General features: G+C 33.1%; 2 protein-coding genes across 2 annotated transcripts; one reads left to right on the plus strand and one right to left on the minus strand.

The window, feature by feature from the left end:
• On the minus strand, window positions 10,100-13,060 carry LOC104758783 (protein indeterminate-domain 7). Its single transcript, XM_010481725.2, has 4 exons — window positions 12,964-13,060; window positions 12,201-12,439; window positions 11,514-11,913; window positions 10,100-10,952 (listed from the first exon to the last, which is right to left on the minus strand). The coding sequence occupies exons 2-4, from the start codon at window positions 12,436-12,438 to the stop codon at window positions 10,187-10,189; spliced, it is 1,404 nt and encodes a 467-aa protein (XP_010480027.1). The 5' UTR covers window position 12,439; window positions 12,964-13,060; the 3' UTR covers window positions 10,100-10,186.
• Window positions 16,047-22,314, plus strand: LOC104758787 (beta-fructofuranosidase, insoluble isoenzyme CWINV3). The gene is made up of 8 exons (XM_010481731.2): window positions 16,047-16,342; window positions 16,482-16,490; window positions 16,600-17,471; window positions 17,595-17,753; window positions 17,860-17,867; window positions 21,410-21,655; window positions 21,754-21,844; window positions 21,950-22,314. The coding sequence occupies exons 1-8, from the start codon at window positions 16,183-16,185 to the stop codon at window positions 22,184-22,186; spliced, it is 1,782 nt and encodes a 593-aa protein (XP_010480033.1). The 5' UTR covers window positions 16,047-16,182; the 3' UTR covers window positions 22,187-22,314.

Genomic DNA, 22,953 nt, shown 5'->3' on the forward strand with positions numbered 1-22,953 from the left:
TATTTATTTGTTAATTTTGTTTCTTTTGTTTAGTGTTTAAAATTGTATAATTGTATTTTGGTTGTTAATTCTAAAATTTGATCAGCTGTACAGGGCCGGCCCATAGGTATATGACGCCTAAAGCAAAGTAGAAAATGCTGCCCCTAAACACCAACTATTTTTCGATACAATTATATACGTATATAACTATGCAAAAGATCACAAAAATTTTCATTTCTTTAAAAAGAAATCATACAGAAACACTAATTATCAATACATCACTTGTTGACAAAAGAAAAAATATCTATACATCAATTAACCACTTTTGTTTGGTAAAGTTTACTAAAATTTCAGTACTAAACTATACCACAAAAACACAAGCAATCAAAGAAAACAACACATCATCAAATTGACAAATATAGTAGAGACTGCTTGAATGTTAAATAAAAGTTAGTCAAAGTGCATGAACATTTTAACTTCTAACAATCAATCTCTCAATTATTAAGTGCTTGAGAGAATATGAAAATCTAGAAAAGTTATTAGAAAAAAAACAGAGAAATTAAGCAAAGAAAAAAAAACATAGAAAAAGTATGACTATAGTCGGAAGCCAGGAGGAAAAAAGAAGAAACACAAACATAGATGGAGAGACTCCGATGGCGATTGATGGTGTTTCGACGGTGATCAGCGAAAATTGGAAGAAGAAGAAGAAGAACCGGTAGATTTTTCTCTCTCTCTAAATAATATTTTTCTCTCCCTTCTCTCTAAACTCAACTTTCAGATCTCGATTTCTTGCCTCTCCGGCTTGCCCTTCCGGCGCCGGAGAGGGCTTTCCCTCCTTGTTTTAGTTAGTTTCTTACTTCTGTTTCGCTTTCTCTCTCGGTGAGGTGGTCCTCCGTCTTGTTCTGGTCGCTCGGGTTGGTGGTTCCGGTGAGTCACTGGTGCGTGAAGCGAAGATTCCTCTGGTGGAGGCTGCTAGTGAAGATTCGGGGAAGATGCTTGAGGACGGCATCGGATCCGTGATTAGAACTAGCAGATCTGGTTTGGGATCTTTGTGTGTCGGTCTTCTTTCCCGGTGGGTTCGATGGCTCTAGATGAGTAGTGAGGATTCTCCTCATTCCAGCCGAGACGCTACCTGCGGGTTGAGTTTGGCTTTGACAGGTAAGAAGGGCGGCGCTTACTTGTAGGCTTTGGATCTGCAAGAGGAAGACAGAGGTAGGTGCTTCTCTTCTCCGGCAGCTGAGGTGTGGTTTTGACTCCCAACCGATGCGACTGTGGCTTCTGGTTTGGTGGTCTGGAAACTCCTGATCAAGTCGCGGTGGCTCGCGGTGGAGTTTTTCTCGGGGCTCATCCGCCAAATCCTGGCTGCGGTTTGCGGCGGAAGTCGGCTGGGAGTCAGGAGGGTTGAGCTGCAGTGTCACGGTGGTTAACCATGGAGGTTGGCATCTTCTGGGCACTCGTGGGATCTCAGGGTACGGAGGGTGGACTGAGCCACCATCATCTGTATACCGCCACGGGTCTGTCTCCACCGAACCGGATTGAAGAGTTGCAACCTAAGGAAGCGATGGCCGCCGGAGCTGGAAGGGAGGTGTTAGATCCGAGTGAGCGGGTTGCTAGGAACGGGACCTGACTTCGCGGAGCCTGAGATCGGGTGTTTGTACTGGTCGGAAGATCTGTAGCAGGTCAGGTGGTCTCACCGGAGATGAAAACTCGATGGTTCTTGGTTGCTTCCGTCATGGGATTCGAACTGGTGAAGCCGCCGCAAAGCCGTCGGTCTTGCAACCACCGGAGCTACAGAACGAGCATCTGTCTTAGGTCTTTACAACAGGATCCGATCCCCCTTTCCGGCGATGGATTCGACGTCGTTTTCTTTTTTGTATCTGTTGGACTCTTGTTTTGTATTCTATAGGCCAAGCCCATTTGGGAAGGCCCACTATCTTTTAATATAAATATAATTATAATTAAAAAAAAAAAAAGAAGAAGAACCGTCAAATAAAGAGAGTTGGATTTTTTTTATTTAATCGTATAATTTTTATATTAGTTAATATAATATAAATAAATTTAGATAAAACAGAATATTATGGTCGGATAAAATAGGAAACAAATCGAGTTAAAAAAAAAAGGAAACAAATCGTTTAATCGTTAATGTGGGCAGGGTTTGAACACTGGACAAGAAACTAAAAATCAAAAATCAAAACCACTACACTAAGGATACTTTTCAGAAGTTGATGCCCCTAAACTAAGTATAATATTTGGCGCCTAAAGTCCTTGCTTCATGAGCTTTAGGTCAGGGCCGGGCCTGGCGGTATACTGCAGACACAACAGAACACTTATTTAGTTTTATTTATAATAATGTTACATTTTTACCGTATTGACTTTTTTATGACTATAATTGTTTTTAGTGTTTTTTAGATTTAACCCATGAAATTTTTTTTTTACATTATTATTTTTTAAAATTTTAGTGTTTTTAAATTTAATCTGTAAGTTTAGTGTTTAAATTTAAGTCGTAAAAGAATTATATCCGTAAAAGTTATCATGCAGTATACCGCAGATAAATTATACTATAAATACTCTAATTTATTAGATTTAATCCGTGACATAATTATTTTTACATTTTATCAGCATATTAATAACCATTAAAGATTTTAATTATTCATATCAAACAATATTGATTATATAGTTATTATTGAATAGTAGAGTTTTAAAAGGAAAAAAATATTGTATATATTTTTTTAGCATATGTTATTAAGTGTCATAAATTTCTAAATATATAAACTATTTTAGGAAATTATAACTCAAATTCGTAGAGACTTTTTAGGAATCTAATTGATTTTGTTTTTTTGTAATTTTTTAAAAATTAAGTTTGTTAATAAATATAGCTTAAAGGGTATAACACCAAATATATTTCAAAAATATTAATATTTTATAAGAGAAACCAATTCAGCTGATGGTTCGAACGAAAGTGGGATGATAACATCAATTACCAACAATTCAAATGGTGGCAATTCTCAGGGACAGGCTTCAATGAAGGTTAAACTCAGATAGAAAAATGAACTTCAACAAAAATTTCTAAAAGCTAGTGAACACGTTGGTCTACGTAGTAAGTATTGAAAGTTCTCTTTACTTATTATACAACGAACAAAATAAAGAATCTAGCATCAGTTTATTAGAATTGAAGTCTATAGTCATTTGGTTATTTGATTGGGTTAATTATTAATATCAGTTAGGGTCGGGTGTTCGTGTTCGTGTTCGTGTTCATTTAAACAAATATTTTATTTGCAAAAGGTATTAGTTTTCAAATATTTTTAGGTTGTATGTTTATTACATAATAGGTGTGAGTCGTTGTCTAGGTTGTAACATAATCACTGTTTGAAACAAAATAAATTAATATGTTATCATTATTTTAGTTTTTTTGTATATATCAAAGTATTTTACTTATAATTTGTTTATATTTTACATAGATTTTTTTTTTAATTTTACATTCTCATATAAAAAAATATATGTAAAAATGTGAACTTTTCATATTGGACCATGAGCTTATGTATTTGTTAAATCGTCTTAGATTTGTTACCTTTTTAGCAATAAATATAATATATTACATTAATAATGATATCGTGCAGTTTAAATGTTTGTCTTTTCGGGTTTTTTTTATGTTTTAAATATATAAGTAGAACAATACATGAGTTTAAACTAAAAAGTTTTATTGGACTACGTCGGTCCATGGATGTTGTTCATTTGTGAAAGCCAGATTTTTTTTTTCTTTATAAACTGGACCTTCCTGTAATAAAACGAGTAATATTCAAAAGGGAACAAAAAGTTTCTCACTTTTATTTTCTGTTTTTGAAATAATAAAAAGTTGAATAGAAAAATACTGGTCATAGATAGCTAAGCTATTGCACTTAAGAGTATAATGTCATATATATGATCCACCTGCTTCGGTGGAGAATCTTCTCGCTGCTCCAGGACGTGAAACACTTAAGTATCTTCATCCCAAAGTGCAACGAGGAGCTATTTGGTAACATCTGTTTAATCTATATGTTTATCTATAGGTTTATCAATAGGTATCTTAACTGTTTTATCTATAGGTTTAAGCGTGATCCATATGGTGTAATTACAAAGTCTATCTTGAGAATGCAAAAAACAGATGTCAACCATGCTTTCTTGACATTTCGTTCTCTTCCTGCTGATACTAAACAACGGTGGTTTCAAGCTTTTGCAGTAAGATTCCTTCTATAATTTATGTTTGATTCACATCATGTTTCTCTCTTGTTATTTACTTCATGTGTTTTTTTTTTGATTCAGCAAGAGTTTAATTGGGATCCCAGCATTACAAAAACAGTTGAGAGGGAGTTTGAGAAACAAGCTGCCTATTCTTTCTCCAAGAACTTGTCTGAGTGGAAAGACAAATGGAAATGCAATAAAAAGAAACTTGTACATATGTCAGGTGATTTATGGAAAGAATATATTCAGCTCTGGCGTGATGAGAAAGTTGCAGGATTGGCAGCAACAAACTCACAAAACAGGAGAAGCAACCCAGATGGAGAAGGAATTGCAGTGCACTACAATAGAGCTAAATCATTCTATAGGCGTAAAGATGAGATGGTAAATTTGAATTTCTTTATATTTCTTAAGAATTATCATTTCAATGGATATTAACTATGTTCTTTTTCTATGTATATAAGACTATTGAAAATGGTGGAGTGGAGCCTAATATGCTGGCTTTCATTGAGGATGTTTATAAAAGTAAAAAAACTGGCAAGATTGTCTACAAGAAGGCTAAGAGGATTGTGGAGACTTTAAAAGAACAGGTGAATGACCTCCAATCTATAGATACACTTGAAGATGGACGGGTTCCATCTAAAGAGATCTCTTGTTCTGAGATCAACGATTTGGTTCGTAAGGTATGGAGATTTCATTTTCATTCTTAACTTGCTTTCTACTATCTTACATCAACACTTTTATCCTTGACACTTCTTAACTCTTTGATTCTTAACATGATGTTTCCATATTCTTAACATTATGCATGTTGATTCTCAGGCAATACCCAAAAAGAAAGGACATCGATTTGGATATGGATCTCTTCCAGACCATGAAGAGTTAAATGCTCCCTTCTTATCCAGCTTGGATCATGACAAGAAGTTAGAAGAAGCTTACACCCAGATTTCTGAGTTAGTTAAGGAGAAAGAGGAAAAAAACAAGACAATCCAATACTTGATGGGTGTTACTGAAAAGCTTCTCAACAAGTTTCCAGACTGTCGTCCACCTGAAGATGAAGATGATGATGAAACTCAAAATTAGAGATTAGTGTTTTAACTTGCTAGTTTTTTGTGGTAGGATGTCCAAAAAAAAGACTAACGGTTTATGTAAGAATCTATTAATGTGGTTTTATTGACAATAACTTATTTCTACAATTTTAGTATTTTCTGATTTTCAATTAATTTAGCATTTTTTATTTTTAATTAATTTTCATTTTTTGTATTTTAAATTAATTTGGTACTGATATTTTTTATTGAGAAAAAAAAGTAAACGGTAGTAAATCCGTCGGTAATATAGTCTCGACCGTTTTATGCTGTCGGTATTTAGTCGGTATTAACTAACCGAAATCCGACCGATTTTTAACCAACGAATTTCCAACTAATGTTCGGTTGGAAATTTCCGACCGATTTCTAACCAAATAAATTTGCGACCAACGATTTCCGACCGATTCACTGTCGTCAGTTAATGGTTGGATATGCCTCTTTCCGACTGTTTTCCAATGGATTTGACGGTCGGAAACAGCTATGTTTTCTTGTAGTGTATATAAGAACATAGTGAGACAAGAAAATCTACTACTCTAGCAAGAAAAATCTCAGGTCAGTGTAGAAGAAGAAAGATAGCACTAGACCAAAAGATTCCTTCTATGCGTGTTATTCTAACATTCTTATGAATTTGATGATGCTAACGATTTATTTATGTGATTATTATACAGTAATATCTGCAGATAAGGACAAAAGATTAGGGGACGAAGCTCTCTCTATCCTATCTAGTGGAACTCTTTGTTTCATGTGACTTCAACGTTATGAGTAACCTTCAAGCTCTTAGCGACAAAATGAACGGTAAATCTAAATTTGTGACCAATGAATTAACAACCTTATTTTTTAGCCTTCTTTCCACTAGGGAGAATATTATGTTGTGTATTGATCCAATAATTTCCAATCTACATAACTATTATATAGGAAAAACCAATTTAGCTGATGGTTCGAATGAAAGTGGGACGATAACATCAGTTACCAACAATTCAGATGGTGGCAATTCTCAGGGACGGGCTCCAAAGAAGGTTAAGCTCAGATGGAAAAATGAACTTCAACAAAAATTTCTGGAAGCTATTGAACACCTTGGTCTACGTAGTAAGTATTAAAAATTCTCTTTACTTATTATACAACGAACAAAACAAAGAATCTAGCATCAGTTTATTAGAATTAAAATCTATAGTCATTTGGTTATTTGCTTGGGTTAATTATTAATATCAGTTAGGGTCGAGTGTGAGTGTTCGTATTCATTTAAACAAATATCTTATTTGCAAAAGGTATTAGTTTTCAAATGTTTTTAGGTTGAATGTTTATTACATAATAGGTGCGAGGTTAGACGTTGTCTGAGTTATTTCATAATCGCTGTTTGAAACAACATAAATTAACATGTTATCATTATTTTAGTTTTTTGTGTACACCAAAATATTTTAATTATAATTTGTTTATATTTTACATTAATTTTTCTTATTTTTTTTTGTTAATTTTACTTTTTTATAATAAAAATATATGTAAAAATGTGAACTTGTCATATTGAACCTTGAGTTTATGTATTTGTTAAACCGTCTTAGATTTATTACCATTTTAACATTAAATCTAATATATTGCATTAATAATGATATCAAGCATTTTAAATGTTTGACTTTTTTGGGTTTTTATTATGTTTTTAATATATAAGTAGAACAATACATTGATATAAATTACAAGGTTTTACTGGATTATGTCGGTATACGGATGTAGTTTATTTGTGAAAGTGGGATTATTATTTTTTCTTTATAAACTGGACCTGCATGTAATAAAACGGGTAATATTCAAAAGGGAACAAAAAGTTTCTCATTTTTATTTTCTGTTTTTGAAGTAATAAAAAGCTGAATAGAAAAATACTGGTCATAGATAGCTAAGCTATTGCACTTAAGAGTATAATGTCATATATAAGAATATAATGAGACAAGAAAATCTACTACTCAAGCAAGAAAAATCACAGGTCAGTGTAAAAGAAGAAAGATAGCACTAGAACAAAAGATTCCTTAATGCAATGTTATTCTAATGAATTTGATGATGCTAACGATTTTATTATGTGATTATTATATACTGATATCTGCAGATAAGGACAAAAGATGTGGGGACGAAGCTCTCTCTAACCAATCCACTGGAACTCTTTGTTATATGTGACCTCAACGTTATAATTAACCTTCAAGCTCATAGCGACAAATTGAACAGTAAATCTAAATTTGTGACGGATGAATTAACAACTTTATTGTTTAACCTTCTTTCCACTAATGAGAATATTATGTTGTGTCTTGATCCAATAATTCCCAATCTACATAAATATTATATAGGAGAAACCTTAAGTTTTTGGGTTTTTATTATGTTTTTAATATATAAGTAAGTATAAAAATATATGGATTTAAATTACACCGTTTTATTGGACTATATCGGTGAATGGATGTGGTTCATTTGTGAAAGTTAGTTTTTATTGGTTTTAATATCATATTAAATATGATATTAAATATTCAAATCATTGGATAAAAATGTTACACTTGTGTAACTAACTATTAATTGCATAATAATTATAACATCATACTAACATAATAAATTAAATATATTTGGGAGATTTTCAGAAATACTTTTTTCCTATGTCACTTTCAAAAATACATTTTTATGGTGTCTATTTTCAAAAATACCCTTTTTAATATATAAAATGACAAAATTCTAAATCCTAAACCCCAAATACTAAACCCTACCCTCCAAAAACTATACCCTAAATTTAAAATAGAGAATCCAAACCTAAAAAAATTCTAAAATTTAACTGGAGGAATTTCAAAAATACCCCTTTTGCAATACTATTTTTCAAAAATACCCCCTTTTTCAAACTTTACCAAAAAAGCCACTAAAATTTATAAATTTTCAAAATTTGTGTGTAAGCTTATAAATATATACACAAATTACCTTTATATGTGTGTAAATTATTTTAATATATTTTATAAATACAGTATAAAAGCCTTTTAAAACCCTTTTAAAAACTGTTTAAAAATCTTGTAAACCTTTTAAAAATCTTTATAAATATTTGGATCGAGTCTAGTGGTAGTAGTTATTATTTAGAAGTACCTTGTGAACCATATAAAACTTTATAATTTTTCATATTTGAAAAAGGGTATTTTTGAAAATGGATAGATGAAAGAGGTTTTTTTTGAAAAGAAGCACATCAAAAGGGGTATTTTTCAAAAATTCTCAAATTAATTAAAATATTGTGATTGTGTAAAAGAGGATTAAAATGAAAATGTTCAAAAAAGGGTATTTTGAAAAGGGGTATCTCAAAAAGGGTATTTCTAACAAATTCTCAATATATTTTTGTAACTAATTTTTCTTCAAAAAAATAATGCTTTCACTTTAAATATGTTTTGTTGTTTGCATTATATATCAAAACCCAAAATAAGAATATTATTAATAGGATATGTGTCCATTTCTTAGAGTGTAAGAATATTTTCATTTACCTAAGTTTGTTCCAAAGCTCAAGGTAAAACAATATTATAATATAATAATTAAAATAAATGATAAAAAGGAAAAATGCTGGAATAATATCACTTATATACATTTTTAGTATAAATTATAAAAGATGAATAATAGTGTACTTGGGTTTGATTTTTTTATTGTAATTGAAATTAATGAAAACAATTAATTATAAGATTTAATTTTTAAAAATGACACATGTCAAAAGGAGGATTGCTCAACTTCTTAGAGCCTATGTTTTAAAAAAACTTTATTTTATTATATAAGATTCCTCTCGATGATGTTTTTCATCTCGGGCCGAATCTTTTCTTGATCTCGGACTCCGGGCCTTGTATATTATGAGCCTGATTTTATGGGATTTTCAGCGACTTTGTAAAAAATAAAAAAAAATTGAAAGTAATTATTTTCCATGCAGTAATATGCTTTTTCTAAATCACATCTAGAATCAAGGATCATATTTCCCAACCATATCTAATTAGTTAATGGTTTTTTTTGGTCATTATGCCACAATAGGCTGACCCATTAGCCAAATCCCTATGTAAGGAACGAGACTCGATTCCTGATGTGATATTGTTTTGTGCATTAAAAACTTACCATTGTCGACTGCACTAAGATCACTTCACAATTAATTAATGGTTTTGTTTAAATGATGTAAGATATCAGAATACTATTCATCTTCAATTTTGCGTCTACAATTTTGCGTCTACAGAGATCATAAGAGACAGTGTGGACAGCCCAACTTCTCACCGGCGACAATCAGGTTTATGCCAAAGAAAAGATTATGGCAACCTTTGTTGTGTTTTGCCAAAGATTAATTCTCTGATCATCTATAAACAAAAATATAAAATATATGTAACCTTATTTACTTTTTAATAATTCACTAATTAACATGATATCAAAGAAAATGATTATTGTTTTTGGTTGAAAAGAAAAAAGAACAAAATATGTGTTGTATTGTATCTATGAACTTGATTTGCAAAATTTATTGTATTCCTATTTACCTAAACCTGAAAGTAATTATTGTCCATAACTCACTTGTTACAAGTATGAACCATATAAAGTGGATATATATGTTTGTTCTTCACTACTTTGCACGTGCATGCGGAGAAGCTAGAATCAAAGCGAATTAAGTGCGTTACAACTTGCAACAAGAATGTTGATCTATTACTGTGACCATTTCCTCATAAAATATCATAAATACGCAACGAGCTCTCTTATGTTTTGCATGTGTATCAGAAAATAAAACCATAAACACAATTATATTATTAATCAACTGACGAATCGTAATTCATTTTCCTTTTTTTCTTGGTATAAACTTGCTTGCACCGTACGTGATAATTCTCCTTTCAACATATGTTTAATTTAAACTAATTTTATAGAAGAGTCTCTCTATACATATACTTTTCTATCATATATTAATCTTGGTGGCTATGTTGTTCCTCCGAAGCAGAACCGTTGAGACAGTTGCCAAGATTATTAGCGAAGCTTAGAATCTCGTTGTGGGACATTAACGACCTTAGCCCCAAGAAATCCCTCGTCTCTCCTCCACCGTCGTCCACGACCTCGTTCTTGTCGGCGACAAAAGAACCGTTGAAAGCTTCCCCTCCGCCGTGATGTTGATGATTCATCATGTAATAGTCTTGAAATCCGTATCCAGGTTCAGGTGGTGAAGTCATCATCGCAGCCATTGTAGTCGTGATCAAGTTATTATAGCTTGATGACCTTGACGACCTCTCTTCTTCCTCTGGAGTTTTCGACTTCTTGGAACCCATTTGAGCTGCTTTCTGGAGCAAAGCTGTGGCTGACATAGCCGGCGACGATCGGTGAAAGTTGGACCTTCCGTTGGGTGCAGAAGAAGCAAGAGGAGGAAACAAATTACCATTGTTGCCATTAGGGTTAGGGTTTGATGACACAAGCCAGGGAGGGATGTTTTGGAAGTGATGATGCTGTGATTCTTCTTGCTTCATAGGACCATGGTGGAGATGATTATTGTTGCCGATGATGTTTTGGGATGACGAAGAGAAATTAATGTTCTGTTGTACTGTCTGGTGATGATGATGGTCATGGTGAGAAGGAGAAGGAGAAACTGAAGACTGGATGAGAATAGTGTTTGGTATAGCTCTTGCACTCTCTTCTGCTAATGCATCGCAAAATGCTCTATGAGTTATGAAACTATCCCTCCTGCAATAATATAATTCCACAAATAATCAAAACCAAAAAAAATACATTTTAAAGTTAAATTAATCAAGAAAACAAAGACTTTTTTTCGAGGTTTGTAGGTCCATCTAAAGCATGCATTATTTGTGGGGTTGTGTCACGTGTGAATAATAAGATGATGATATGATCAGTATGCAATAAATGTAGCTGTATAGAGGATTTCGATATTAGGGACTCAAGAAATTAAAATACAACAACTTAGAAAGAAGTACCACAATAATAAATAGTTGTTTAAATGTAGATTCTTTGAGCTACTTAAATTTATTTACCATGTTTGTCCTATTCAAATTTAATAAATGAAACTAATGTAGTCATAAACCCCCCCAACAGATGTTACCATATGCTTATGTATGTGTCACTCGTTTTCACGTTACACACAATGAGTATATATCTAAAGCTCTTGTACAATAAACTTAGACTTAAGTATGAATGCACAAGTTTCATCAAAACGCATACTCGTACTATTTAATTTAGGAAAAACATGTTTAAATCAAATTAAATGGTGTGGAAAGAGTTAATTTTTACCTAGAAAAGAGAGTACCACAGTCGCATTTGTATTCTTTAGTGCCACAAGTCTTAGCATGAGCCTTCCAGTCTGACTGCACAGCATATTTCTTGGAACACTTTTCACATTTCCATTTTTTCTCGCCATGTTTTCTGAAGAAATGCTTCTTGATTCCGGTTAAGTCACCGAGAGCTCTAGACGGATGGCTATGGACACAGCCTGGTTCTGGACAGACGTAGACTTTCTTCCTAACCACATCTTTGTTTGATCTTTGTTTAAGCTTCCACGGTAGATTGTGTCCCCTCTTGTGAAGTTGCAAGTTTTGGTCTCTTTGGAAACCTTTGTTACAGACCTCACATATGAATCTGTTTGTCGCCATTAATGTTTTTGGTGATAGAGCCATCACTTCTGCTTCAGGGTCTGAAAATATGAAGACACCAAACAAAGTACACAAATATCAATTAGTTCTCTCTTAACACATATATATGTATCGAATAATAAAGTTTGGATTTTTATTTGTGTTTTTGCCCATTGTGATAATAGAGATGAGAAAGTTAAAAGTGTAAAAAAGAATATTCGGACAGTACCCACAATTCTAAACAAGAAAATAACAATAATTAGCATGAATACGTCCAAATCAAACAAATAAAAAAAACCAAGAAAATTTTGATTTTTCTTCTTCTTCTTATAATTAAAAAATAATTTACCTGGATTTCCTGGTTGATTTCTCTTCCGCTTAAGAGATGACTGTGGAACAAAACACTGTTCTTGTTCTTGTTGTTGTTGTTGCTGCTGATTAATGTAAGAGCCACTAGTTTCAGTTCTGTTTCCAGAAGACACACTTGCTTGATCTCCTGAAGCTGATGTTAGATTCGACATGTTCTCTTCCACTTGTTGTTGTTGTTGTTGCTGATGATGAAATATCATATCTCTGTTCATCATCATCCTTAAACACCACAAACAAAAAAAAAAAAAAAAAACTTTGTTATTATTTTAGTAAAAAAGAGAGACGCAACTCTAAACCTTTTTTCAGATCTATGTACAGACAAAGACTAGTGGAGAAACAAAAAAAATAGACTTAAGCAGAAACATCCAAGAAGTTAATGAAACCCATGATTCTAAATATAAACAGTAGTAGTAGTAAATTATTAAAAATTTCTTGGTTATTTGGTTTCAACGCAAGAGACAAGCTTTGGTTTTATGGGAAGAACAAAAAAATAATTACTAATAAGTCTCTGAATCCAAGAGACAGACTCATGAGTTTGAAACCTGAACATAAAAACCAGATTTTTTTTGGGTTCTTCAAACATGAACAAGAAGTTTAAAGCTTGCTTTTTCTACCAACAAAAATCCAAAATAAAATAAATATTTTTTAAAAAAACATAGTAAACTCCAACAAGAACATGAATAACAAGAGAAGATATAAATTAACAAGGAAGCAGAAGGAAGAAAATACAAAAAAAGAAATACCTAAGCTAGAAGAAGGAGAGAGAGAGAGAGAGAGGAGAGATTGTGGACTGGATGAGAGAAACTCTTTATTATCTTTCTCTCTTTGTGTGTTGTTGATGATATTTGAAACTTATATATTCTCATAAGCAATAATAATAATAATAATAATAATAAGTGAACCCTACCGCTAATGAACAAAAAAAAGCAAAGAAGAAAAATAAAACTCTTCTGGCTTTGGCATTTTCTGTTCTTTTCTTTTTTCTTTTAATTATTTATTTACACTTACTTACACAGAAGCTCACAGAGAGACTCAGAACAGTCTGTCTTATTGACTGTAAATTTTGTTTTTTTTATAATATTTATTTTCATTTTTGTGTTTAAACTTTTAAAGGGAGGAGGGAGTGGGCCAAGAAAATAAAAAAACTTTTGCTCACAGTTGTATGAAAACTGAAAAGCTTGCAGCAAAAAGAGGAGATTTTGAAATAAGTTTTAATATTTTTTTGTACGTTTCTCAAGATAGTGAGAAGACATGTTTTTGTGGATTCGTTTAGTGCATGCACTATTAATGTTATGTTATTTGAGTATTCTTTCCCCCTAGGAGTTATTGATTTCATTATTGTTTTCTTTGACTACTCAGTCTTCATCATTGTACTACTAATTTTTTTTTTTTATGGAATCATGTAAATTTATTGGTTTCCACTTTTGTGACAACATTGTCAAATCTGTATTTAATCTACAGAATATTATGATGTGCTAGTTTTGTTACAAAAACAAAAAAAAACAACAAACTTGTAACCAAAATTAACACTAAATGCTTTAAATCTCTTCTTCTAAACAAATTCATATTCATCACCGCTATACAATTTTAATGAATTCTTGTGTTTTCTAGTTATAAAGTTGTAAAAGTAAAAATACTTATTTACATCGTAATTTACAGTACTAAAAAACTTGATTGATTCATTGATTAAAAGAAGAAAAAAGGTTAACTTTTCTGTATCTTTTCTTTTGGGGAGTTCAATTGAGGCTTTTCATGTGAAAAGAAAAAAGAGAAAAGAAAGAATAAATGAAAATTAAATGGATTAATTATGTTGAAGAAAAAATTAATGTTTCAGTGACACATGCCCTAACCTACTTTATGATCTACATCGAGCTATGGACACAAATCATTGACATTTTTGAATTTGTAGAAGAAAAAAAATGATAAATCTATATTTTTCATACGTAGACCGTGGTCGGTCCAAGGGCGTAGACTAGACACCACTAATCTCCCTATCTTATCTACATTTTTTAAATTATAAAAAGCAATACTGATCAAAACTTTGATTACTACTGTTACGGTGTCATTTGCATACGATTTTATTTTTTCCAAACATTACTCCTAATTCTTTTTATTTATTTATGGTACACCTTTGACAATTTGTAACACTATACACAATGGTCTGAAATTTAAAAGACTAAACATAAGTTAGATCTCTTACCGCCAGATCTGAAATTTTTGAAAGAGAAGCATATAAAAAGTATGAAAACAAATATTTTTTTTTTTAAAAAAAGAAGAAGAAAAAATTTCACTAATAAATGTCCACTCACATCAGAGAGAGAGTTATTCTATTTGGTGACACACATGCATCCATAATGTGAACTTTTGATTATAAATTCTCTCATGCTGTATGAGTATATTCTTGCATTTTCATACATAGGATTAGGTAGCAAAACGAAGCTAATCCATTCCATTAAATTTTATCCATTTTGGACAAATATGATAATTTCGAGGGTTTTGAACCGTCGTGTTAGCAATCCTTAAAACACTATCCTAATGATGTCGTTTTCGTTTAAGATCACCGTTAACAACTTCATCCCATTCTACATTGTTCCTCTATGCCGATTACAAATCTTGTCTGTTTACTCCAATCCGGTTGTTCTATATTATATAATACCATATCTTTCGTCGCCAGAATATACTACTCGTGATGATAAGTCAAATATGCAAAACCTATGGGTCAATACAAAAACAAAAACAGGTCCAGTCTCCACGTCGGCAACGCGTGGCTCCGGTTTACAATCATAATAATATCTCCACTTAATATACGTAAGAAGAAGACTAAAATAGTTGACAATGAAATTTGAATGACAAAATAATAATTAGATCGAAATATAAAAAAAAAAAAAAAAAGAGAGTAGGGTATAGTTTTCTAGTTTATTCATGTTTGGTAAATACACCTAACTAAAGTTTTTTTTTACAAAAATGTAAATTATTAAATAAATCAACAAAGGCTTAAAAAAAATTCATAGCACCTAATTAACCTTTATCCAATGTCGTTATCGGCCTGTAATCATAGACTATAACAGTGTCATTAGTTTGAACGATGATTAAGACATACTATAGGAGTACAGATTATATAGTTTTACTTTAAATTTACATCGTCTATCATTCTATAAAGTATAGAGTGGAAAGCTTAAGCAATAAGTATTATTTTACTTGTTATGGCATTGGCATTATGTATGTAGTACTGACTACTGCAAACTTAAATTAGGAGAGGTGGGGTGGGGAATCTCATCATCTACAGACATAGGTGAAAGTGAGAGGTCGATGAAACCGTAGGAGACCCAAAAACACGTGTCATGCTATGATTCGATTGTACGCTAAGCAAACGAGTCACATGATTGGGTTTTAGAGTCTTCTGCGGAACCACGCGGTCTGGTCTGAACGACCTTTCCCAACACCCGTCCCCAATGTTTCCGTTTCCGGTCGGCTTCTTGATACGTCCCCGTTTTGCTGTCACACTAATTTTAATATAATCAGACGAATGTAACCGGTTCTCGTGAACCCGAAAATTAATTGCAAATTGTTTATATGATCGAACAAAACCACTTATGGGCTTTAATGAGAATTAAAATTTGGGAAGAGACATTTATGGGCTTTAATCTATCTCTCCAAACCCATAGGCCTATAGAGCATAGAGAGAGAAGAGTAGTCCTTTGCTTAATAATTGTTGATTGACTCAATCGTAATCGAATTAAGGTTAATTAATCGAGTCGTCTTTGATTAATGGATTTATATCTGCAGTGACGTGCACACTTGTACATAATTAATCTCCCAGATGATAAAAAAAAAAGAGACCCAATCTATAAAGTTATTAATTAACGCATATACAATTATTAAATTAGCCGTTAAAATCTCTTACTTAAACATCACTAGACCGAACAAAGAGAGAAAGAGAGAAAAGAAACAGAGCAACAACAATGGCGAAAGTAAATCGCTCCAAAATTGGTCTGTCACTGTTACTTTCTTTGTTGCTCTGCTACTTTATCACCGATCTTGAAGCTTCTTCTTCACACCAAGATCTCGACCAACCGTACCGGACCGGTTATCACTTTCAACCTCCCAGAAATTGGATGAACGGTATGTACCTTACCGATCTTGATCTACTAATCCATCGATGTTATTAATGTATTCGATCCTCTAAATTAACATATTCTTTTCTTGGTTGCCTCCGTTCTTTTTCGATGAAATCTAAAATTCGACCAAATCTAATCCACAGATCCTAATGGTTAGTTCTTTTTATTCCATTATCTATAAAAGTATTATTAAATCCCAAAATAGAAAATATTAATCTTTTTTTTCTTTCTTTTCTTGTGTTTTTCTCGTGTGGGGTGTAGGACCAATGATATACAAAGGAATATATCATCTGTTTTACCAATATAACCCATACGGTGCCGTTTGGGATGTAAGAATCGTATGGGGACACTCCACGTCAGTTGACTTAGTCAACTGGACTCCACAGCCTCCAGCTTTCAGCCCATCTCAGCCGTCAGATATCAACGGCTGTTGGTCAGGCTCCGTCACGATTCTACCAGACGGTAAACCTGTGATCCTCTACACCGGCATTGACGAAAACAAAAGCCAAGTCCAAAACGTCGCCGTTCCGGTTAACGTCTCTGATCCCTATCTCCTAGAATGGTCTAAACCGCCGCTAAACCCTCTTATGACGCCTAACGCGGTTAACGGAATCGACCCAGACCGGTTCCGAGATCCGACCACCGCGTGGCTCGGTCTTGACGGAGAATGGAGAGTCATCGTCGGTAGCTCGACGGACGAACGCCGAGGGTTAGTGCTTCTTTACAAAAGCAGAGATTTCTTCAACTGGACGCAATCGACGACGCCTTTACATTACGAAGACTTAACCGGAATGTGGGAATGTCCTGATTTTTTCCCGGTCTCGACAACCGGTTCGGACGGTGTTGAGACGTCTTCGTTTGGTCAGGATGAGGTTAAGTACGTGCTTAAAGTGAGTTTGATTGAGACACTACATGATTATTACACGATTGGGAGTTACGATCGTGAGAAAGATTTGTATGTACCGGATCTTGGGTTTGTGCAAGACGAAACGGCTCCGAGGTTAGATTATGGGAAATACTACGCGTCGAAAACGTTTTACGATGATGATAAGAAACGAAGGATCTTGTGGGGTTGGGTTAATGAATCGTCTCCGGCTAAGGATGATATCAAGAAGGGTTGGGCTGGTCTTCAGGTATGTTTTCAATTTGCCCTACATTTTAATAAATCCGCTTATTACAATGAAATAGCTTCGGTTTCAGATTCTTGAATCAACTTAACCGGTGTCTTTTTTTTGGTTATGTTGATTTGATGATAGTCATTTCCGAGGAAGATATGGCTTGATGAATCGGGAAAGGAATTACTACAATGGCCGATTGAAGAGATTGAGACATTGCGTGGGAAACAAGTCAACTGGCACAACAAAGTTCTTGAAGCAGGATCTACTCTCCAAGTTCATGGTGTCACTGCTGCACAGGTATGACTCATCCTTATGCTTAACTTAGACGACTCATCCTTATTCTTAACTTAGACGACAAGTCAACGTACTTTGATTTTCTTTTATTTATTTTGATATTGAGCAGGCAGATGTTGACACTACAAGAAAACATACTTTTTCCGACTACAAATGGCGACGACATATGTAGTCGCCATTTTTAACCACTATTTAGCGACTATTTGGCGACAATTTTACGACTACAAAAATTTAGTCGTATAATAGTCACTATTTTGCTACTACTTACCGTAGTCGGTAATTTAGTCGTAATTTAATGACTATTTTATGACTATATTGTATAACAGAACATATAGTTGTTAAATAGTCGCTAATTTAGCGACTAAGATGCAACTCATGGTATAGGTCGCCAATAAGTCGTATATCAGTCACTATTTAAGAAAATATAAATTTTCAAAATTTAACTGCAAAACCTTAACCAAACTCCAAAACCTAAATTATAAACTTAAAGTTTAAATCCTGAATATTTAATTCTTAATATTAGAAATTATTTCTTAAACCATAAAACTAAAACATAGCCATTCTTATATATACATAAAACCAAGCTTTAATGCTTAAAAGAAAATCTAATTTTTCAAAACTTAACCCCAAATCTTAAATCTTAACCCTAAACCCTATACCCCCAAACCCTTAACCAAACTTCAAAACCTAGATCATCAAATCTAAATTTTGAAGTTTAAATTCTTAATCTTATAAATTAATTCAAAAACCATAAAACCAAACCATAACCATTATATATATGTATATAACTAATTTTTCGAAACTTAACCCCAAAAAACTATAGTTTTCCAAATCCTATATTTTTATCAACACACTTAACCATAAACCCAAAACTTATGCTCAAAAACCCTTAACCTTAAATTTAAAACCTTTATAATTCATGTATAGAAATTAAATCATAGATCATTCACCCAAAATATAGCCATTGAATATCTATAAAACCAAGATGTAAAACTATTTAGTATTTACATATAAATCAGTCTTTCCAAAAACTATATACTTACAAAATTTATTAAACTTAGTCATTTTAAAACCTAAAAAAAAATATTTTTAAATCTAAATCAAGTCTAATATTCTTCTAAATTTCAAAACCCCAAGTCCCAAATCATAAATTTCAAATGTCATTTCCTGAATTATGAACCCAGAATTGCAAAGTATATATGTTTTGATCCAACAAATTACTCTTTAAATAATGAAAGCTTTTTATTGGATGATATGTAAACACATGGATTACACTATCAACCGTTGATTAATTTAATCCAACGGACAAGGTTTTTTCCAGCTCTTGTTTCTCTTTCGTCTCCTTCACGAGGGATTGATTAACTTTCTCCCCTTCTCTTCTTTAGCCGATTAACTTTCTCTCCTCCGCCCGCTGTTTCATTCTATTCGATCTTCATCTTGTCGTTGTTTTCATCCTCTCAAGTTTTTAGATCTGGTACCAGAGCATTTTTGCGGATCTCAGATCTCGTAATTACTCACGCTCTGGAGTAGCCTTCATTCACTGTCGAATCCCTGAACATGAGGAACCTACCCGTAAAGACTACTTCCGAGAACGAACCAAATTACTTGATGCTGACCGCTCTGAATACAACACACCGTCGAAGGTAAGTGTGTGTGTGTTTGCTTTCGTATTGAAATTGATAAAACTCAGAATTTTTTTTCCACTTAGTTGCTCTATACACTTCCTTTGTACCGAGTATGAAGCCAGTCCGGCTTAATTTTGATCGAATTCGTGTGCTTTAAGCGTTTTCGATTCTCTGTGGTGTTTACTTTTGGAGAAGAAGAGTTTGTTTCATTTTCAAATTTGTGTGTTCTTAGTGACTCAGGGTTTGGTGGGGCTTCATCATACGGAAGCTCATGTAGTCATACATCAAGCATGAAAAAGGATAGTGATGGCAATGACTCTCCAAGGAAGCTAGATTTGGATGGTTTGACTCCTTTCGAGAAGAATTTCTATGTCGAATCGCAGGCTGTGGCGGCTATGACTGAGGCAGAAGTTGAAGAGTATCGTAAGCTGAGGGAAATTACTGTTGTTGAGATATTACCAAACCTGTCAAGAGTTTTCGTGATGTTGGCTTTCCTGGTAAGCTGATTTCATATCCAAAAGAACTACTACTGGATTTGACTTCTGTTTCATTTGATTTAGACTGTGATCAGTTTCACTTACATGTCTATGTAAGTTCTTTTGTATATATCTACTGATAAGAGTTTTTTGATTGGCCTAGATTATGTTTTGGAAGAGATTAAGAAGGCTGGTTTAACTGAACCTACTACGCCTATACAATCTCAGGGCTAGCCAATGGCAATGAAGGGACGTGATCTTATTAGCATTGCTGAAACTGGCTCTGGAAAGACTCTTTCCTACTTATTACCTTCAATCGTCCATGTCAATGCCCAACCAATTATAGGTAACGCTTGAGTTCTGCTCGTGAAGTTCTTGTTCCTGGTTCTTGTTCGATGTTAAGTTCTTTTTCCTGGTTCTTGTTCGATGTTACAGATTAAAATGGACACTATTGAAGTCAGTAACCTGAATAGGCAATATCTATTTCGTCCTTCTCATGTTGGGCGCTCCAGGGCTAAGGTATATTTGCTTGAGCTAAGTCCAAGGGAATCCAGTTCATAAGAGAATTCATGTGACCATATAGACTCACAGTTGTTAACCAAAGTTGTTTGGGTTTATTAAATCGAGTTTAGGAGGTATATGTGAGCAACCTGAGCTCATTCTCCCTCGCTTCAAGGTATGTAAGCAGCCTGAGCTCATTCTCCCTCGTTTGTGTTTGTTAAATCCAGTTTATGTATATTTAAGCAAACTTATTTCTTCTCCAGCTCAGCTAATTTCTCTCTGATGGTGTCATTAGGCAATCTGAGCTCATTCTCCCTCGCCTTAAGTTCCTTAAGAAATGCTTCCATCAGCTCAGCTTCCTTTCTCCTTGTCTCGGTCTTTGCAGTTTGCTTCAGGTCAAAATCTTCAACATTCATCTCAAAAGCAAAAGACTTCTTGGGAAAGCAAAGCAACCTCCTTCTCCGTCGCTTCAAACATTAACCCTTGATGTTTGTGCATTTCCAATATTTACTTTCTTTTTTTAGTAGTATGATGTATTCTTTGTATTCTTATTTTTAACTATGTTTTTAGTTTTATTTTGTAATACAGTTTTTTTTTGATATTATGGTCTCATAATAATAAATATAGTATTTTTTATTTTTAATATCAATTCATTCCAATAACTTATATATATTTAAAAATAATTAATAAAATATATATATTATCAAAATAGTATATATATATAATGCTGTATAAATACAATATTGTTTAAATACATAATCATAAATTAGTCCTCAATTAGTCACTAAATTTGGTGACTACATTATGACTATTTAGAATAGTCGTAAAATAGTCGTAGTGTAGTCGTTAAATTTAGTGACTATATAACGACTACATTTACGACTACGCAAAATAGTCGTAATGTAGTCGCTATTTGGCGACTAATTTTACGACTATTTATTTTAGCGACTCTCGATTTACGACTACTGGTTTTAGTCGCTATTTAGTCGTAACACACTGTTTAGCGACTAAATAGTGACTAATAGTGCAGTCGCTATTTGCTTGTTTTCTTGTAGTGTGAGGTGTTATTCAAGGTAAATGAAATTGAGAAAGCAGATGTAATTGATCCGAGTTGGACCGACCCACAAAAGATATGTGGTCAAGATGAATCGTCGGTTAAGTCCGGTATAGGACCATTTGGTTTGAAGGTTTTGGCATCCAAGGACATGGAAGAGTACACGTCGGTATACTTCAGAATCTTCAAGTCTAATGATACTAATAAGAATACCAAGTACCTGGTGTTGATGTGCAGTAACCAGAACAGGTATTTAAATGAAATCTTACATAAATCAAATTAAGACACGTTTAGATTCTTTTCATATTTACATCAAATGTTAATGCAATTTTTAATGGTACTCTCAGATCTTCGTTAAATGATGAAAATGATAAATCCGCCTTTGGTGCTTTTGTGGCGATAGACCCTTCTCACCAAACAATTTCTCTTAGGACTTTGGTAAGTTTTTAAGTATACGAAAGACATTTCCTTTAATAGATGCTTATATACTACGACGGAATTGATGAATATTTCTATCTTAATCTTTTAATTTTCTTTTTGAAGATTGATCACTCGATAGTGGAGAGTTATGGTGGAGGAGGCAGAAAATGTATAACCTCTAGAGTGTATCCAAAATTGGCAATTGGAGAAAATGCAAATCTTTTTGCCTTCAACAAAGGAACTCAAAGTGTTGATGTCTTAAGCCTAAGTGCTTGGAGCTTGAAGTCTGCTCAAATCAATGACGAGTCGATTTCACCTTTTATCGAGCGTGAAGATGCACACTCACCTAAACAGTTTTGAGTGGAAAAATATACTACTACATTGTACGGGGGAAATCAAAACAATTAAGAGACCACAACATTATTATGTGATATCAATATTCTTGAACATTGTACTATTCAATTCAAAGTTCGAAGTTTTTTATTTTTTATTTCTGTATACATCTTCTTTCTACGCAAAAGATTATATAGTTTTTTCATTGAAGCTTAAGGTATTTTCATTTTCAAAATTACTATTTTTCTTAAAATGAATGGAACAAACTTAAAAAGAGAATATCCATATATAATAGCAAACCCACTTTTTGTATCAACTTTTAATCCAACGGATGAGATTAGTTCCAGTTTTAATCCAACGGTTTAAAATCATTAATCGTGTCTTTTCGTCGCATCCCCATCTTTCAAAAATCACACATCTTAGTCTTTGCATCTCTTTGTTTTACCTCCTGCTTACAAAAATCACATCTATTAATTTTACACCTTTTAAATCACACCTCTTAGTCTTTGCATCTCTTTGTTGTACCTCCTGGTTTCAAAAATCACATCCATTAATTTTTACACCTTTTAAATCACACCTCCTTAGTCTTTGCATCTCTTTGTTGTACCTCCTAGTTTCAAAAATCACATTTATTAATTTTTACACCTTTTAATTTCACACCTCTATGTGTTACACCTCTTTGTTGTACCTCCATGTTTCACATCTATTAATTTTTACACCTTTACATTTCAAACCTCTACGTCTTACACCTCTTTGTTTATTATATATAAACTTTTCTTGACTACATAAACAAG

Source organism: Camelina sativa, chromosome 17, assembly GCF_000633955.1.
Source record: "Camelina sativa cultivar DH55 chromosome 17, Cs, whole genome shotgun sequence".
Lineage (NCBI taxonomy): Eukaryota > Viridiplantae > Streptophyta > Magnoliopsida > Brassicales > Brassicaceae > Camelina > Camelina sativa.